Source organism: Epinephelus fuscoguttatus, linkage group LG4, assembly GCF_011397635.1.
Source record: "Epinephelus fuscoguttatus linkage group LG4, E.fuscoguttatus.final_Chr_v1".
Taxonomy (NCBI): domain Eukaryota; kingdom Metazoa; phylum Chordata; class Actinopteri; order Perciformes; family Serranidae; genus Epinephelus; species Epinephelus fuscoguttatus.
This window is the reverse complement of record NC_064755.1, coordinates 4,134,085-4,152,592: the sequence shown is the minus strand read 5'-3', so window position 1 is coordinate 4,152,592 and position 18,508 is coordinate 4,134,085. Positions and strand designations below refer to the sequence as shown.

General features: G+C 38.8%; 1 protein-coding gene across 4 annotated transcripts in view; it reads right to left on the bottom strand.

The window, feature by feature from the left end:
• Window positions 1-237: 237 nt before the first annotated feature.
• The window catches only part of ppp6r3 (protein phosphatase 6, regulatory subunit 3), a 40,552-nt gene continuing 22,281 nt past the window's right edge, over window positions 238-18,508 (bottom strand). Inside the window, exons 16-25 of one of the 4 annotated variants that reach the window (XM_049574426.1) lie at window positions 17,327-17,424; window positions 12,773-12,827; window positions 12,068-12,198; window positions 11,143-11,258; window positions 10,619-10,832; window positions 10,414-10,511; window positions 10,038-10,233; window positions 3,906-4,013; window positions 3,231-3,302; window positions 238-1,742 (exon numbers count right to left, since the gene is read on the bottom strand). In XM_049574426.1, coding sequence (XP_049430383.1) covers window positions 1,691-1,742; window positions 3,231-3,302; window positions 3,906-4,013; window positions 10,038-10,233; window positions 10,414-10,511; window positions 10,619-10,832; window positions 11,143-11,258; window positions 12,068-12,198; window positions 12,773-12,827; window positions 17,327-17,424 — 1,140 coding nt within the window. In that variant the 3' untranslated portion in view covers window positions 238-1,690. The remainder of the gene's footprint in view (window positions 1,743-3,230; window positions 3,303-3,905; window positions 4,014-10,037; window positions 10,234-10,413; window positions 10,512-10,618; window positions 10,833-11,142; window positions 11,259-12,067; window positions 12,199-12,772; window positions 12,828-17,326; window positions 17,425-18,508) is intronic. The other 3 variants (XM_049574427.1, XM_049574428.1, XM_049574429.1) reach the window with 3 other exon arrangements.

Sequence of the window (18,508 nt, the reverse complement as noted above, 5' to 3'; positions counted from 1 at the left end):
TAGCTGATATCACAGCTGTCCAAATTTACAACTTTAACTAGTTTTCTGTAGAGAATACTTCACCTGCAAAATTCATGTGTTTGGGGAGTACTGAACCTTCAACTGGATCAATGAGACTTGGGTTATGCTGCACAAGCTGTGTGAGAGTTTGTTAACAGATGTTTTGATATAGTTATGTTGTTAAACACAGTTCACACCAATTCTCATTTTCTGGATTCTTCATTCACTGTGGAGACATGCAAGAAAAATGGTTTATTTTTTACAGAAATTTTGATACAGCCTGCTGCTGTTAAACGAAGTCCCTGTATACTTCCAATTCGTGAAGAATGTTTGACTTTTTTGGAGTCTTTGTTCACTGTAGAGGTATGCAAGAAAAACATTTTCCTCAAGAATTCAAGGGAACACGCAGTGAGTATATGATATAAAAATGGTCATTTTGGGGGTGAAGTATATCTTTAAGGTATAAATTGTTATCATAAAGTGACAGAATCCCACCTAGCTCCACAAGTGCTGGGCACTGGCAAATCTTTCAGAAGGTAACTTGTTTGCAAAATTCTTATTTCATTTCATGGTCCTACATGTAATTCCTCAGCCCTTTCAGTCCCCTACTAAAATGCTGATGCTACCTAAAACCACAGTTCTGCGCACTGTATGGATGCATCTACAACCTGCAATGGAATATGCTAAATGTGAGCGTGATCTAAAGGCAGAAACTCAAGTTAAGAACCACTGGTCTAAAAAGCACTTTAGATAGAAAAAGAAGAGTTTGGGGTCAAAGAAGAGGACTGTGGTTCTAAAGAAGTTTAGTTGGGACTAAAAACACAAGCTCAGAATGCATTTACAGCTCCCAGTTTAGGCTGTGGTGACGACATACTGCACCTCTCCTGTTTAACCTTCTAGCTGCGAGGTAGGAACCCAGTTAGCATGAATGCAGCCTGCTAGAAGGGGAGAGGGGGTGTTGGTATGGCTCTTTAGTAACAAAACATAACCATCATCTTACTTCCATAATAAATAAAAAAAATATACCAAAAAAGCTTGTCAAATCTTACTCAATGCAGAAGAATACAAGAGAAAAAACATTTACAAATACCTGCAGCAAAATAAAACTTTAGGTGTGTTTTTTAAAATGTGTTTCAATTCTTAGGAGCAGCTTTGCTCAGAGACACAGACCAATGGTGGGTGAGAATTTTAAATATAGCAACTGTTGTATTAAGTACGCAGGATAACAGATCCAGCCGATTATAACAGCATAGTGGTTGGCTGAGTCACCAATCAGCTATTTCTGTTTCTGTTCTGTGGTAATTCATCTTATGTTTCTGTATACATTTTTCTTTTTATAAAATATTTTATTCATACAATCATTTCTTTAACGATAGCAACATTACTATTTAATTTTGAGTGGCAAGATATCAGTCGCACATCACCTCATAAGAACAATAGTATATAAACAAATGCAGAAAAAATTATTCTGTATCCATTTGAGTATGTCTCTCATTTTGCTTTTCAGTTCATCCTGTGTCTGTACACCTGTCTGTCTGTCTGTCTGTCAGTGATGAGCCAATGGGAGTATTGCTGGTCCTGGTGGGGGCGTGTGTTTGGAACAGCTCTGAGCAGTGGCCTCTGTTGGCTGGCCAGGAGGAGGGCCCTGCATGGCAGAACAGGCTGGACATTGGCTGGCATTAGGCGACCCTCATGCTGGCCCATTGACAGCTGGCTCTGAGGACACGGCACTCTGGTCCAGTCTGAGAGGAAAAGACAGACATATGGATTCATTTCAAGATGGAAGAAAAAAACATGTCTATTTTTTTTAATCATAAAATTTTTAGGAGTAGCTGTAAACTACAGGACTTTTTCTCTGAGTAAATTTAACACTGGTAAGCTGAACAGACATTTTAGGGGATTCTTGGTTTAGTGGTGCAGCCTAGAAAACCTCAACATCCACCTCTTACACACAGGGCCTGGCGCAACCCAACGGTTGTTGCTAGTTTCAAACTGATGCAGTTCCACAGCCAGCCCCCACATTGTGTAAGAAGCAAATGTACTTGCACCAATCTGTGCTCTCATGAGCATGTAGGTCTTTAAATGAGGTGTGGTCAGTCACATTGTTGGCGTCTTGGTATTTTGAGGCAGCAGAAAATGATTGCGCCTTTGACCAACAACAACCTGGCCTAAAGTCAGAGTGGCGCAGTATTTTCCTGCCATTTAAAGGGCACATTATTCAGATAGTAAGCTGTGCCTTCATAGGTCAGTTCATAAGGTGTGTACACTCTGATGGGTTGCAGGTGGGTGAAATAATACATAATTAATGAGGAGAATATTAATTATTTATTCATTCATTTTCCATAACAGCATATTCTGGTGCAGGGTCGCCCAGCTAACTTTGGTGAGAGACGGGGACTATCACAGAGCTGACACATAGAGACAGACAACTATTCATGCCCACATTCACACCTATGGGCAATTTAGAGGTTTGAACCCAGAACCCTCTTTTTTAGATTTTTTTTTTTTCTTGGCTTTTTTGGGGGGAGAGAGAGGGGATGATATGCAGCAAAGAGCCACAGGTTGGAATAGAGCCTGTGGCTGCTGCAGCAAGGACACAGCCTTTGTACGTGGGGCGCCTGTTCTACCAGGTGAGCTACCCCAAACCTGGAACCCTCTTGCTATGAGGCAACAGTGGTAACCACTTAAATTCTTAACCACAAGAATTAATGACATTCTGTAAAATGTGAACATGGCAGAGAACAGAGCAGAGCTGCTGTCCAACTCCCCATTAAGAGAGATGCTGTGCATTTACACACAAGGAGCAGCGTAACTTATTGCAGGAGCTCAAAGTTGAGCACTGTTTCCTCTATCAGGATTAAAACTCCAGTTTTTGCTGTTTGAATTTTCCACAATATTTGTTGCAATGACAACACTGCTCTTACTGTATTAAGGGCCATACACGTGCTGCGTTCTTATTCGCCTGGAAAACACGAGGTCAGGCACTGTGCGGAACTCTTTTGTGCCTATTCTATGCCAACTTTCAAAAGAACAGAGGCAGGTTGCATCTGAAATTGCTAGGTGTACCAGCCTACTTACATGAAATCCTGAGTGCAGAGCTGACCTTCTTCCAGACGCTGTCACCCCCACCCCCCCTCCCAAATATGTATGCATAAAATATTCTCCATATTTAACACTGACAGACTACAGATGGTTTAAACAGGACTCATAGTGCAGAAGGGCAGACTTACTTGGCCTCCTCTATGGCTGACATCTCCTCCAGAGGACCATTGGGAAGCTCCACAGTGGGCCGACACTTCTCACTGTTTACAGGAGACACAGGAGAAGAGAGAAAAAACTTCACCAAAGAGTTAGCCTAGAATCAGATTTATAAGATTTTGTTGAATCAGGTTTTTGTACCAGTGATGGTACAACGTACGATTATTACATTTTTTCAACTTTATTAAACTTAAAAAAATGTTAATTAAGAAAGAACAAAATGTGGGAGTTCCAGGATCTATGAAACAAAAACACCTGACATGTTTCAGTACCTTGATCTTTAGACCTAACACCCTGACCAATTACACAGGTAGTTTAGTAAATGGTGCGGATGCAGAAAAAAACCCAAACGTAATAAAAAGATGAATAAACTTGTTACAGCACCTTACAATTCATTTGCTTCCTGACTTAAAATCTAAAATGGATATCAAGTCCAGCCTACAGAGCAAAAGATGGAGCTCCGATTAGCCAGAAGTCATTCCGTATAGCACTTTTTTTTTAAGGAATGCATTTGATAGCTTTTTGCTTTAAATGTAGTAATAGCAACTGAATATTTTTGTATAAGCAGTGCCAAAGACTGCAGTGCCTGTGCACAAATGCTTTTTTTTTTTTTTAATTGTGTGTGTGTGTTGTGTGTTGTGTCTGACCCTGCTTTGGGACAGCAGGCTGCGGCTGAGCTGTTGACGCCTGTTCTCTCCAAATCCACACACTCCACTACTGAGTATTTCTCTGAAGAAGCACACTTCTCTTCATCACTGAAACACACAGGTATACACACAAACACACAAATGTACATCAATACCATGTGAGGTGATTCATACCAACCACCTTTCCCACAGAAACACACACAATACAGTGAGATGTGAACAGTGATGCATGCTGAACTGATTGACAGAGCACACAGTAAAACAAAGGATGAAGGTGTTGAAATTAGGAGTGTGGACAGTATGTAGGAAAAGCATCAAAATGTACAGCAAATGGAGAAAGGCAACTGTTTTGATTGTTTGGCTATGCTACTCTGTTGATTTAGAAGTTACAGAGCCAGCGAATAGCAGGCGGGTCTACGAACTGATTTTGCACACTGATTAGACCAAAATTGCCAGCCGTCAGTCTTGCTTTGTCTCAGAGAACCACCAATAATCTTGATGAGGCCTCAATCAAAGCAAAACACTCACAAACATCCACATATAATGTCATATTTGAGGTGCTACATAATTATTCAGCACTCGATAATTTCAGAAAACAAACTGTCATGCTACAAGAAGAATGTGAGCCTAATTAAAAATCCAGTTATTGTAACATTTGTGGAGCATTTTCCTTAAAACGCAATACCATTTATACCAATATTTTCATTGAGTCTTATTGAGTACCAACAAAATACATACACATCTTCAATGCTAGTTCATTTTTAAAAAAGGACACAACTGCTCTCACTGAAATTTGATACTTTATGATAACTAGAAGTAGGGTTCAAAATGAACAAGGCTATCGTCACACTGGCGGGTAAATGTCTACATCAAAATATTCCTGTAATATAAAAAGTATGTCGAGAGTTTGTACAGCGTTTCTGTGTCATCTAAACTTGCGCTGCTTGTGTCAGAGACGAGTTTCACACTCACACAGTGACAAAGACTTCATGGTGCATTCAAGTGCACGTTGTAAACTCAGTAATCTATACTCAAATGGCTAAGAAGGGTGTTTAAAACAGGAAAGTTTCCCTTTTTTTTGCTTTCTTTTGTTGAACATTTGTCATTACTTTCTTTTTGTTTAACTACAGCATTTTCAATAATTAGATGCTAAAATCATAACAATATCCCATTCATTTCTACATAGGCAGATTTTAACAATTCTATTTAAAAGTTGCAAACCCCATAATACCCTTGTTCAACAGGTCCCCTGGTACCCCTGTGACTATTTTGAACTCTTTCTACAGCAGAATATTTAAATAATTCAGCACTAAAGTCAGACCCATGTACATGTGCCAGTTAAAATATTCCTGTTTGAAATAAACTAAACTATCACTTGTCACCAGTCTGCTGTTCCTGCTCACGACAGTTATTTTGGCTGGTAGAAAAATGTGCTTGGCCGGTGGATTTTGTCATCTACCAGTCCCCTTGGCCAGGCAGTCAAATATCTAATTTTGGATACTGACTAGAGGAATACTGCTGCAAAATTTCATTGCTAGAAAGACAAACAGTTTTTCCTGCAAAACTTGGCTGTTATTCCTTTGACCATAAAACTGTTTCATGTTTTGGTCACATAGCTTCTGTGTTTTCTCAACACCAAGGAAACACCTGGGTTCCTGTATCTGTCGATTCAGCTTTTTAATTAACATATCAGTATTGGTACATATGCCAATAAGAATTTGCAGCACCTAAAAGGCCAAAACATGTTTGAGGTCACTATGAAAGTGTCTCTATCAGGAGCGTTCCTAGGATTTGAGGACATTGGGGGCTTAACCCCGGATCTCTGTGGTGGGTCTGGGGGGAATTTTATTTTTTTTAAAGAACAAACTCTATTTCGAAGCCTTTTTTAAATGCACTCCAACATCTTTCCAACATTTACCTTTTACTCCACTACATTCATCTGCTTTAGTTACTTTGAAGACTTTGATCATTAATACAAAATATAATCAACTAATAAATGATGATGGATTATCATGGATTGAACTACCCAGCAATATATAAAGCATTTAAAATGAGCTCCACCTTTATCAGCTGCAACATTTAAGTGATAATTGGTGCGCTCTCTCTCGCACACAATCACATAAAATATGCTGCTTGAATGACACAGAGAATCCTTTTGTTTTTGATCAGTGATATATTATTTTTAAGAGCTTTAATGCATAAACGAAATGACACATTATCAGAGTCAGAGCTTTTCTTATTACTAGGCCTATTCTTATTTTTTTGAAAACACATATAACTATTAAAGGCCATTCATAAAATATCTGGGGCTGAAGCCTCAGACACCCAGGCCTAACGATGCCACTGGTCTCTATCAAAGTTTGTGCACCAGAGAGAATTCATTTGTGCAAAAATGAATTGAATGTTTAGTTGGTCATCAATAAAATCAATTTTTGATTTTTTTTTTTTACAAATACAGAGGTAGTATTTAATGACTTAGCATCTTTACATATATGTATAAAATTCCATTTTTGTGATTCAATTCAAATCAGTAGCATGTGAAAAGTAAAAATGTATCCATGTGTGTCTGTGTTTTCTTGTCGCCCTGTTGCGTTTCTCTCCCTCCCCCTTTCTCTGCTGTGTGCTTCTCCAGTGCACATAGACATGGGGCAGAGAGAAAGGAAGACAGAGAAACGCCACCGACACAGGTGACGTTATGTGAGTCAACAACCTCTCATTACATTACTACATTACTGAATTTACAGGAAAGGAAACTTCTGCTGTTTTACAGCTGCTTGACTCAAGACAACCGTGTCATATAATGGTCAGTGTCTGTCATTAATTCGAAAGCTGTAACTTTACATTCTACTTTTTGTTCAGCAGCATTTAAGTTAATCACTTTAATGTTCTAAACTAAGAGACAAAAAGAGACTGGAGGGTTGTTTTTTGTTAGAAGAGACTTTTAAGTTTAAGTACAGCTCTTTGATATATGTTGTATGTTAAGTCAAGCACTTTGATAAGTTTGATATGTCTGATATTAATGTTGCCTGTCTGTTATCTGTTGTTGTAGACAGCAAGTATCTCAGCTGCGTTTTTTTTTACTTCACCGTCAAAGAGTGCAATAAATGTTTTTGTTTGCAAAAAAAAATCCTGAGAGAATCCTGATCTCAATTCTTAAAGAAAAAAAAAAATTATGATTCACATTTTAACAAGAATCGTGCAGCCCTAATGTCTAGTATAGTAACTGTTTGCACTTAGGAAGTATTTTAGCAATTACACATTCATATTGTGCATCTGAATTTTAACAACTCACAATCACAATAAGATGGAGAGACAGTGGCTGAGGGCCAAAGCCAATTAGGAGGCAGACCATAATACTGAAATATATGAACAAAAATACTTATGTAGCTGTTTGTAGCCAATAAAAATTCAGTTTTGAAGACGTTGAGGCCTCTTCAGAAACTAGTCTGCACTTTAACTGTTTGTTTCACGTGTCATTTCACATAATAATTTGGTCTTAAATCGAGTTGGCCTGGTAAGGTCAAATCCATTTGCAATTTAAATAAACTAAAAAACTGCAGTTGGACAACACCTTTGGTAGAAACACATGCAGAATGGAGATAATGAAATAAACAAACAAGGAGCTGAAACCAAAGAAGAAGATCAAAACTGGGAAAGAAAAGTTGGTGGTTGACGTGACAACAAGACTACATCACGGCTGCAGGCTGATCTCTGATTGGCTGTACATACCGATAAGATTTCAAAACTCTGAAGAAGACCACACCCACAACGCACAGCAAGAGAGAGAGGAGGGGAAGCTCAGGTTGTAAGTGTCGCTCAGTTCATCAGACAGTTGTTATTTACTCAGACAGACAGACAATATAATGTAGCATCAACAGAGGGACAGAAGGACAGAAGACAACCAACTTTAAAACCTGTGGATTTAGGACAGGCAAGTATCTCACTGTGGAAGCATGGTTGAAACAGGACCAAAAGTGGCTGTACAGAGTTTGTAGTTCAGTTATTTATAAAGAATTGGGGGCTATAGTCACCCTTAATTTATGTCAGTTACTGTGGACTTCAACAGTCAAAAGTTTTCATGGGAAAAAGGTATTAGAATGTTTATAGAAACCCTCTTTCTACTGTCCATCTCACTATGTTAAGGTGTGTGCAGTGGTTTGTGACAGGGCTGTGTGAGCAAATTGATAAAGAAGCTGCGTATTTAGCCATACACATATTTTTAGACTCTATTCTTCTATTCTGCAGAGGGTGTTTCATACTCATAATTTGGTGGAATATAATTTGAAAGTCTAAATATACAATTAGCATAGAGCACCTCATCACCACATCTACTTGGCTTGTATTCATTTTACCATTCTGTTATGTGAGCTATAACCACCAAATACAATTAGAAAGAAGGTGCATTTACAAACATTTTATTAATAATCAGAAAAACAGCCCAATCAGAACAAAAATGCCTCATGTAACTGCCTCAATCCAAAGAGACTGGACTAATTTTAAGGTTGAGAGGGGCAGTGTAAACCTTTGATAATCTGTCCAGAGGAAAATATTGGTGGCTAATAACCATGCAAAACATTTCATCCTGTTTCTCTCTGGATTAAATAAATACATTCTTTCTGCGCATCTTTGCCCCATATGGCGGGAACATTAGGTGACGTAAATAGTGAGTGCTGTTTCTACAAGCCTCCCTCTGCTGACTTTGATGGAGAATCGTTCTTCTGTTATATTTCCTGCAGATTAGATCCTTCACAGCATATGGAACCACTTTATGCAAGTCAAAAAACGTGTCTTCTGATCAATTGTTTAGAGGCATGTAAACGCACATCTAGGGCTGTGCGGTATACCGGTTCGTACCGAAAACCAGTATTTATTTTGGTTATGATATGAATTTTTCATATACCGCAATACCGGTGAATAGCCCAAACAATATCCGGATGGTGCGCGGCAGGAAAGTGTTTCAGCGGGGACCTGGAGAGAGTCCTGAAAGCAAAGCAACTGTACACGTTGCTGAAGAACACGATGACCCACAAGTACTCATACCAAAAAGAGCAGTCTTTCCCCTATATGCAACTCATTTTCTTGACCGAAGCCGACCTGTCCCAAGTCCGAGACAATTAGAACCAAGCACGGTTCTAATTGAGCCTGTGTTGCGTTCAGGCGATAACAACAAATTCCAGCACTTGAATAGGCAATAGCACAACACAGCAGCATGTCAAGTGGGCCGAACCCATGCAAAATACTGTGAAATACCGCAAAACCGATCTGATTATAAAAAAAAAAAACAAAAAACAACAACAACAACAACCCGTGATATGAACATTCTGTCATACCGCCCAGCCCTACACATATCTTTAATTATGTTAACAGTTAAATTGAAATCTCTAATCAGAGTGATTTTGATCAGATTGGAGTAACCACAGTTGGTGAAAGAATGAGCAGAGAATGTATAACAACTGAACTACTCTAAAGGCCCTAATTTGGACCAGTTGAAGCACAGCTCTGACAATTTGGTATTATACTGACCTAGAAACTTTGTGTGGCATTTTGGTGCTTTGAGCACACGGTGCACAGATGGGAGGAGGGGACAAACTGGCTGGTTCACTCAAATAAAGAATAACAAAAAGTGAGCTCTTGGTATTTTGGTGGAAATTGGCCTTTTGATGTTATGCTATGAGTAGAGGTCTCAGAACCATGTCTGTTTCTAGCAGGCGATTTTGTCCTCAAGAGCAAAATTAACACTTTCAGTAAATGCACAACAGTGAAATGATGCTTAAAATGCAATCAAACTATTTTATAAAAACTATAAAAACTCTCCAATCAGTAAATGCATTCAAATGGCCTGGGGCCTATTTCTGATCTTGGTGTTAAATTTAACCTGCCTCTACAGGAAGTGTGACTGAGTGATAGTGTGAGGGTGCTCGTAAGAAAACATGTGACAAAACTAATGAGACACATTCTGATTAGCCATTCTGGTTAAAACACCATAGTGTAAGAGAGAACATTCCAGTGTTTCCCTCTTGGGTTTTTGACACCCAGGACTACAACCTTAGCAGTGAAGCTGCTATTAATGACACTGAGTCATTTAGCACAGAGAGCTACGTAGTGTTTTTTGTGTGGATGTGTTTGGCGAACCTCTTGAAGACGGCGGTCTCAGTCTTGGCGTCAACAGTGAGGCTGACTGTTTCTTTCATGGAGCCATTGATGACCGTCTCTGTGATGCTGCGCTGTTCACAAGAAGGCGTTTCCTCCTCCGCTTTAGATCTCCCACAGTCCTTAGGTGAGGTCGAGGAGGTAGAAGCCACACTGGTGCCCAACCAGCCATCACAATCTGGGGGGGTTAAGAAAATCAACAACAGGTGTAAGATATGATTATGGTCAAGATCATTTAAGCAGTATCAACACATGCAGCTGCATGTGGCTGCCAAGAGAAAAAGGGCTCCACCCAGCATCTTTATTGACAGCTAGATAGATGTACTCTGTGAATATCAACATGCATATGAACACTCACCTTCAGGCTGCATGGGTGCATTGACCCCCAGAGGGTCCATTGTCTCAATGCTGGTTTCCATAGCAACAGGAGAGTTGCATCTCAGAGGGTCTTTGGGGCTGAAACAGATTTCAGATTTAAAGACAACGACAGCCAAAACAAGCAATGTTCTTCGGTAGCTGTAGCACTAACAGAAACTGACCCAGAGTCTCTTAGGATGTCCTACCTGACAGGGGTGAAGTTGGAGAAATCAGCCCACCCTGTTTCAGAGTTGGAAGTGGCAGAGGGAGTGGAGCTCCACGCTGCCTCAGGGAGGTCTTCTGTGGAAGAGGAGGAGGACGACAAAGAAGAGGCAGCAGGGTTGTTGGGGTTGGAGGCTGGAGCTGTGGATGTACCTGTGTCCATGGGGATGTCATCAAAGTTGGCAGTCCACACAGGCCCTAAAAATGATAAATACATGAAATTAGTCAGAAAAAGTAAAAAGTAACCCACCACCACTCTGACTTGTATGGACTTAACCCACTTCACCAGGACTGTATGCAAAAACCTAAACTGGAAATATGCCTCATCACAGTTCTGACATGAGCCCTAAACCCACGTCCCCAATTAACTGTGAATAATTCCAGCTGGGCTAAAATCTTATTCTTATTTGAGTCCTACACCATGGCCAGGCAAGTTTTCTTACTTGGGGTTCATTTGTTATTGTCTTGTACTTAGAGTTGTTAGATAGTAACCCTGCGGTGGACCAACCTGTGTCGACCTCCATTCTGTCATCGGTGCTGGGGTTGGAAGCTTCAAATGGATCTCTCTTTACATCCTCCTCCTCTGAGTCTGTGCTTTCCTCACTGTCTGTGCTGCCTGAACTCCTGAGATGGATACACAGATCAAGTTATTTGCAATCTGCATCTGAGTTGATCCTGATTTAACAGTGCAATAAATGTGAAGCTAGAGACAGAGCCCTCCACACTCATATCGCCTGACTGTTTAGACAGGAGCTAAAAAAGTGGACAGTGTCTGCTGGCAAGCAAAAACCTTTTAGTGTCAGACAGTGCTGATTGAATATCAATCAGCAGAAAGTCAGCCAATGACTATTACTATTGACAGTAATATTGATTCCTCAGTTAACATAGAAATTAGTTTAGTTTTAAACAACAATGTCCAAAGAGGAAATGTTTAAGTAATTTTTCTGGTACAAATGTGATGATAAGTGTTTAACCTTTTTTATAGACAAAATAAGTAGCTGATTAATCAAAATAAGAGATTACTCAATGTCTATGATATTTTAAATTTTGAATTTTAAATTACCCTAGTGGCTATTAGAGTTTTTCTGTACTCTTATGAAGCCAGCATAAATCACACACAGGACTTAAAATGCCATTTTGTGGGGTTTTTGTCTTCACAATATATTATTACTTATATGTGAAATCAAAGTAAATAAAAGCTTCATTTCCACAAAGAGAAATGGTTTTCAGTTTACTAAAATAAACAGAATGTCTGCATCAGCGGGAGGTGCACTTCAGGCAACTGCATAGGCTCTGCATCTATGCAGAGCCTACGCAGTAGGTATGGTGTGGATTCGACGCACAAGTATAAATCCCACTTAAAGAAAGCATTTCATCCATGAGGGTCCTCACAAGTTCATAAAGACAAACGTCTATGTGTTGGTTTAGCTGACCTGGGGCGCCTCTGTGCCTCTGGTGCGAAGGTGACATCTTTTTCATCCCAGATATCTTCCTCGTCTGAACCAGCATCTTCAAACTGCTGGATTTTCTCCTTACAGCGTGCCTCAAACAATGCTATATTTGCCTAGGGAAAAACACACACATGGGCCATATACTTAAAAAAAACACTGTTTATATCTAAAGTACATTCACATACAAAATAGGGTTGGATCCTGCAGAACAAAAGCCACTCAGCTGAGAAGCGGACATTAACATGAATACCTCCAGTATACTAGCACAACAGCTTCACAACAGGCCTCAAACACAGCCACCTCAATGGCAGTAACTTACAGCATATCCATGTATGCTTGGTGTTGTACATTAGTGCCCCTCTCCAGTTACATTTTTAAAATCAATGCTACAGTATTTGATAAAATCAGGTTGTGGTTTGATATTTGTGCTTGTCAAAAGCCTTTGGTTCAAATGCAGGTTATAGCAAAGTTTACAGCATACATGTGCCACACATTAGTTATCTAGGAAAATTTTCAATTTCATATCATCTCTTCTTCTGCCTCTAAATGAATTTTAACAACGAAATCAGGAAATAAAGACACACCATATTGATAAAATAACATTTTCAACTGTTCCATGCTAATTGTACTTTCTTCTCTCTTTGATTGACTATGTATGTATTCAAGATTAATAATCAAAGTACTTACACTTTCATTTGTATTCAGTGAAAAATTGATGTCTGATATTCTATCAAAGGGAATACTGCAATGTTAAAGAGAACAGAGTTTAGTTTAGTTAGGGTCGTTAGGCATCCACATATATATGGCAACACACAGGCAGACAGGCTCTAGCACACAGCTGTAATACTTCATGTTTGATAATGCAGGGATAACTAAAACTCAGGGACAGTGCTGAAGAAACATGGTTTCTGATAGCCACTTTTGTTTTATACATGCATGTTTTGTGTTGTAAATTGGTATAAGAAAAGCAAAGAATTATACAAAGGCCCTAGTAGAAAAAACTGCCTCTCTCTGGCAAAAAGCCACTTTCAAAAACTTAATCTGTACCTAACACTTAAAATAGTAAATAAGTCATTTAAGGGAAAGTCCAACATGGAATTGTTTGGAATCTTACCAAAAATCATATCAGAAAAATATCAGCTCATGGTTTTGCCTACCTTAGCACAAAGACTGAAAGAAGAGGGAAACTCTGGGCTCTCTCAACATACAACATAAATACACTGGTACAGAATACATAATGTGTTATTATGATTAGCGAGCTATGGAATTTGGCACTGCTTTGCGAGAGGGGGAGGAGTTACCTTTTTTTTACACAGTCAGAAAAATAAAAAATGTTTATCCTGGTCAATATTTTGAGACAAGACTACGTTTTTAAAACTTTGTGTCCTGCCATACGTTTAGCCTCATTTAGTTAGTTGAATCATTTTACCAGATACTGATACAACCTCCCCCACTGCTCTACAGTGTGATTAAAGGGATAGTTTGCATTTTTTTTAAAGTGGGGTTAAATGGGATACTTATCCATAGACAGTATATTAGATACAGTAGATGTCAGTCTGCACACCCCCAGTTTAGAAAAGCAGGTCCGAAACAAAGCTAAGCAATGTATTGCTGTGTGTTTTGTTGCTGGCTGGGGGCCAGCAACAAAACAGATTTTTGGCATGCAAAAAAGTCCCACCTGGAAAAAAAAAAAAAAAAAGCAGTAACACTCTAGGTATATGCTATATTTAGTGTATTTCCAGCTTTTCTGTCAGACAGCCCATTCCAACTACAAAGTCGTTAATGGCTTCAGTTCCCATCTATGCTCTCATCAAAAGCCACCAGATTCCATTGACAAAAACAGCCATTTTAACATGATGAACAAGAGCTGCTTGTTGACTGCTGCTTCGATAATTTAGTTTATGTTATTGTGTGACTTTTGTGAATCCAAACTAACCCTATTAAATACCAAAATCCCACAATAACACAAACAAAAATACTAGTCTTGGCAGCAGTAGACCAGCAGCTCCTGTGTTCAGCAATATTAAATCACTGTTTTTCTCAATGGCGTCTGGCTTTGATGAAATCAATATAACAGCTTCATTTTTCAGTTGGAAATCAAAGTAAAGGTAAAGCAGTGAAAATACTCTCAATGTAGTGTGCACTTAAACTAACAGATTTTTTGGGTGGCTTAAGTATGTTTTGTTGCTGACCCCTCCCCAGCAGTAGATTGTTTAGCTTACATGTGGGACTCCAAACTGGGTGTGTGCCGACTGACTTCTACTGTATGCAATACACTGTCTATGGATAAGTTCCTCATATGACCCAACTTCAAACAAACAGAACTATCCGTTTAACTCTTAAATTAACAGAGCTGTCAGCAGCCACGCAGGAGAGATGCTCCATGGTGCGATAGAGTTTTGTAACTGAATTATAACCAGAACACACATTAACTTTTGACTGTGTGGAGGTGCACTGTATTTACACCACACATCATCAATGACGACAATTAAACGCAAGTCTTACAGGTGAAACCTGAGACTTGACACTGTACGTTAAAAAACAGCTACTTGTTGGAACTATTTCTTGATGAAGGTGGAGGAGTGCATTTCTTTCCACACTGAATTGAGCTTTGCTAGCAGTTTTCCCAGGTTTTCAGTTTTTGTGCTGAGCTAGGCTAAAAAACACCTCAGATGAGAAGTTCAGTATTAGTTTCATTAAAGGCTTCCAAGAACTGATGATGGTAAAAATGTTTGTTTTGTTTTTAATCCAAACTGTCAAACTGTTGCTGTTATTAAGCACTGTCAGAAGCTCAGGGAGTCATTCCAGACAGCTGTAGTAGCTTCAGTCTTTCCAGTGGAACACAAGCGAATGAGACTGCAAAAATGACTTACATATAACACTACAACAGGTGATCAAGTCCAAGTCAGATCAGGAGTAAACTTTAAATCCTATCCACACATGATCCCAACAATTTCCATTCCCATCAGCTAACACCAGCCTTAACCACTTTATTACTATTCCCCTCTACTCAAAGTTTAGAAAACAGAAAAGAGCAGATTTACTACAGTAAGGACAGTGATTACTCTCGACTTATTCACACTTAACCTTGTGTATTCATGATAACTGGCAAGTATCCAACCTGTATATAATGTGTTTTTAAAGCACAGCGGAGGTAGTGATGATGTCAAGTGTACATATGTTCAGGTTCTGGAAAAATCATTTCCTCCCAGTAACTCAGATACGTTCCAGCCATCATGACTACACAGATGGGAAGACCACCAGACAGACAGTAGCCTTAACTACAATGGGAGCATTATCATGCACACCAATACAACAGTTCTGTAAATTGCACACCTCACAATAGTTAAATTTTCAGTCAGAGGCCAATATTGTCATTGATTTTGTCACACTTTCATATTACTTTTTTCAACACTGACATTGAATAGTAACATGAAGAATGGACAGACAATTCAAGACACCGTAAAATGTTGCTCTCTGTTCAATCTGTCATTTAATCCTTGCAGGGCAGCATTATTGTCTCACTGAGGCTGAGCACTGTCGATGCTTGTTATGTTTGCACTGCTGACGTAATCAAGGTAGATCTTTGATGTCTTCACTCGGATAAAAGAAAAGCTGTGTGCGCTGTAGTACTTTAGCTGCTGCTTGTTTTTGGATCTTGGGAGTCTTTTAGTATGATTAGGGTTGGGCGATATATCAAATATACTCAATGTATTGTGGCTTGTTCCACATGTGAGATGTATAAAATGACTATACTCCTCCATCCATCAACATTAACCCATTAACAATAGTGTATGCAGACGGAGCGTGTGTTTGAATCTGCAGGGCGCCAGACCGAGACTGTTTAGTTGCATTTTGCAACCACAGACCACTGCGACTTGCAAATACTACTGATACACGAAGCGGAGAGCTGTTAGTTTGTTTCCAGCTCAGAGTGAATAAATCCTCACATTTAAAGACATAGCTTTCTGCTAAAGACAACTTTCTGCTAACTACTAACACCTAACTGTTGACCAGAAGCTTCAAGTTCACAGCAAAAACATCAGCACTTTCCGCCAGGGATGAGCCAGGTGTTTCAAAAATAAAAGCAATGCTTTGCATTATTTAATTATGACAAGACTTAATTTAACTCTATTATGACAGCGGGTACTTTATTTAACTTAATTGTAACTGTAGGTCATTTAATAATTGTGTACTTTAGTACTCTACAGTAGTTAAGAGGAAATTTCAAAATATCATGATATGTATCATGTATTGCAATATAGCCTAAAATATCCCAATATTAATTTTAAGCCATAGTGCCCAGCCCTGAGTACAATAGGATGTCCAGACTTCCCAGCTTTATAATAGAAAACATGCATCTTAATCTATTAGAGATCTACTGTGTATCAGTGAAAAACTGAACTGCTCTTTTGTAAAAATATTAAAAAGTTACAAGATTTAATGGCAGGACCTGAGCAATAGATGTTGAACTGTTGCATTGGTGTACTGCTTATTTCATCCAGTCCAATTTTTTTTTTTTTTTTTTTTTGATGCACAAAAGATGTCTCATTTTGCAGAGTCTGATAATGCTAATAAAATACAAAGAATCAACTTCAAACCACAGGTGAAGCAGACATTTCAAATCACTGACCATCTAACAACCATCTCCCACAGCCCACAACCTTTGTACAAGATTATACCCCCAAAAAACAAGCTTACACAAAAGAATACAGGAAGGGACAGCACACAACACACAAGCTAAATATAGTTTCCTCTCTTTAGGCCATATGATGTATTTATTAAGGCAGCTGTATAAAAAAAGAAAATGAGGCACACCTTGGAGGTAATGGCATTCATTTAAATGCTTCTGCATTTGCTTGAGCTTGAGCAGTAGCCATCACTCTAATTCATCTTTTTCTGCAGCAAACTGGAAATATGAGGTATGTGATCCAATCATAACTCTTGCTTTATCAAAATTATGCTGCACATCATTTGGGCTTATTGTAAACACTCAGCATTTTAATGTCGACAACACTTGGAATAGAAATCAAACAAAATAGTCTTGTGTAATGTTATGCCAATGAGGCAGAGAATAAAGAACTTAAAAAAGCTTTTTTTTTTTTTGTTTAAATTGGTGTGCAAATAAATATGCTATTATCCCCCCCCCACCAACTTTGTAATGTGTAAAGTGCCCTGTCCCTTCAGTGTTACACAGTAATATTTAGACAGCAAGTCCAGTCATGCAGGATGAGTACTCACTCCACAACATCGTCCTGATCAGCAAACTCTTCGTCATTGAAGCCGAACTGCTCAATAAAATTGGACGTCATTTGTTGCATCTGATAATCAGAAAAGGCCTGGCAAAACCCAGGACCAACGATAATGATATAGTCTTGGCTCTACACAAAGCTGGGCATTACTTGCAGTACAGAAAACAGCAAATGCGTACACTAAGTTGTAAAAACAGAGAGAATGTATTACATGTAGGCTAGACAGGTTAATAGCTAAAAAGCAAAAACATGCATTTACAGTCCGATGCCAAAATGCTTTCACATTAGTTACAAAAATATCAGTCAGTTGTATTTAAACTAACTGTAAAGTTTCCTAAACAACATTAGTTGTTAAGTACATTAATTCAAAACATGATAGAGAGATGTTTCTGTAGATTGTTAGTGTGCATGACCCATAGTCACAAAATACTTCCAGATTCAAGGTTCACGGTTCACAGGGCCCTGTAGCTTTTGAACTCTACATATTTCAACAGATAAAAAGAATTTGACATGTTCTGATGAGGAATGGGGGAGTGTTCTCTGTTCAAGAACACGAAGGGTAAAAATTGATCATTTTTGAGGATATGCACTGCACATGTCCCATTACACTTCAATAACCAACCAATAAGGAGGGCTTCAGGAAAACACATCTGTATTTCCTTAGAATAGAACTTCTTAAAGTAGCAATAGCTTGTTTGCATATGACGTGTTACATGGTTGCGCTGTCCAGATGGAGGGCAGACAACTAGAGGCAAAGAAGACCAACACTGCATAAATACCTATGATTTGCGCTGTTTATGGCCTTCCTAATCGATTAAACTGGGGGAAAAAAAACAAAGGCCACTTTAAGTCCTGAAAATAGTAGGACGTAAAGAGAACAATTTTAAAAAAGGCAGTGAGAAACCGCGGCATATGTGTGTAGAGCTTGTCAGTGAATGAAATCACTGATGGGTGGTTCAGCTCAGTACACAAGAAGAGAAACAGAAGTGAGGAATGTAAACAAAGAGCTAAAGTCAAGAAAGAGACCAAAACAAACTTGTTACATAAGGTAAAATTATTTTTCTTTAGACAATGAGCTCTTTAGCAGAAAAAAATTGTGATGGTTTGTGTTATTGTTCACTGGTGCACAGTTAATATGCTCTGTTCTTTCATCACTGGATTGTGTTGTTAC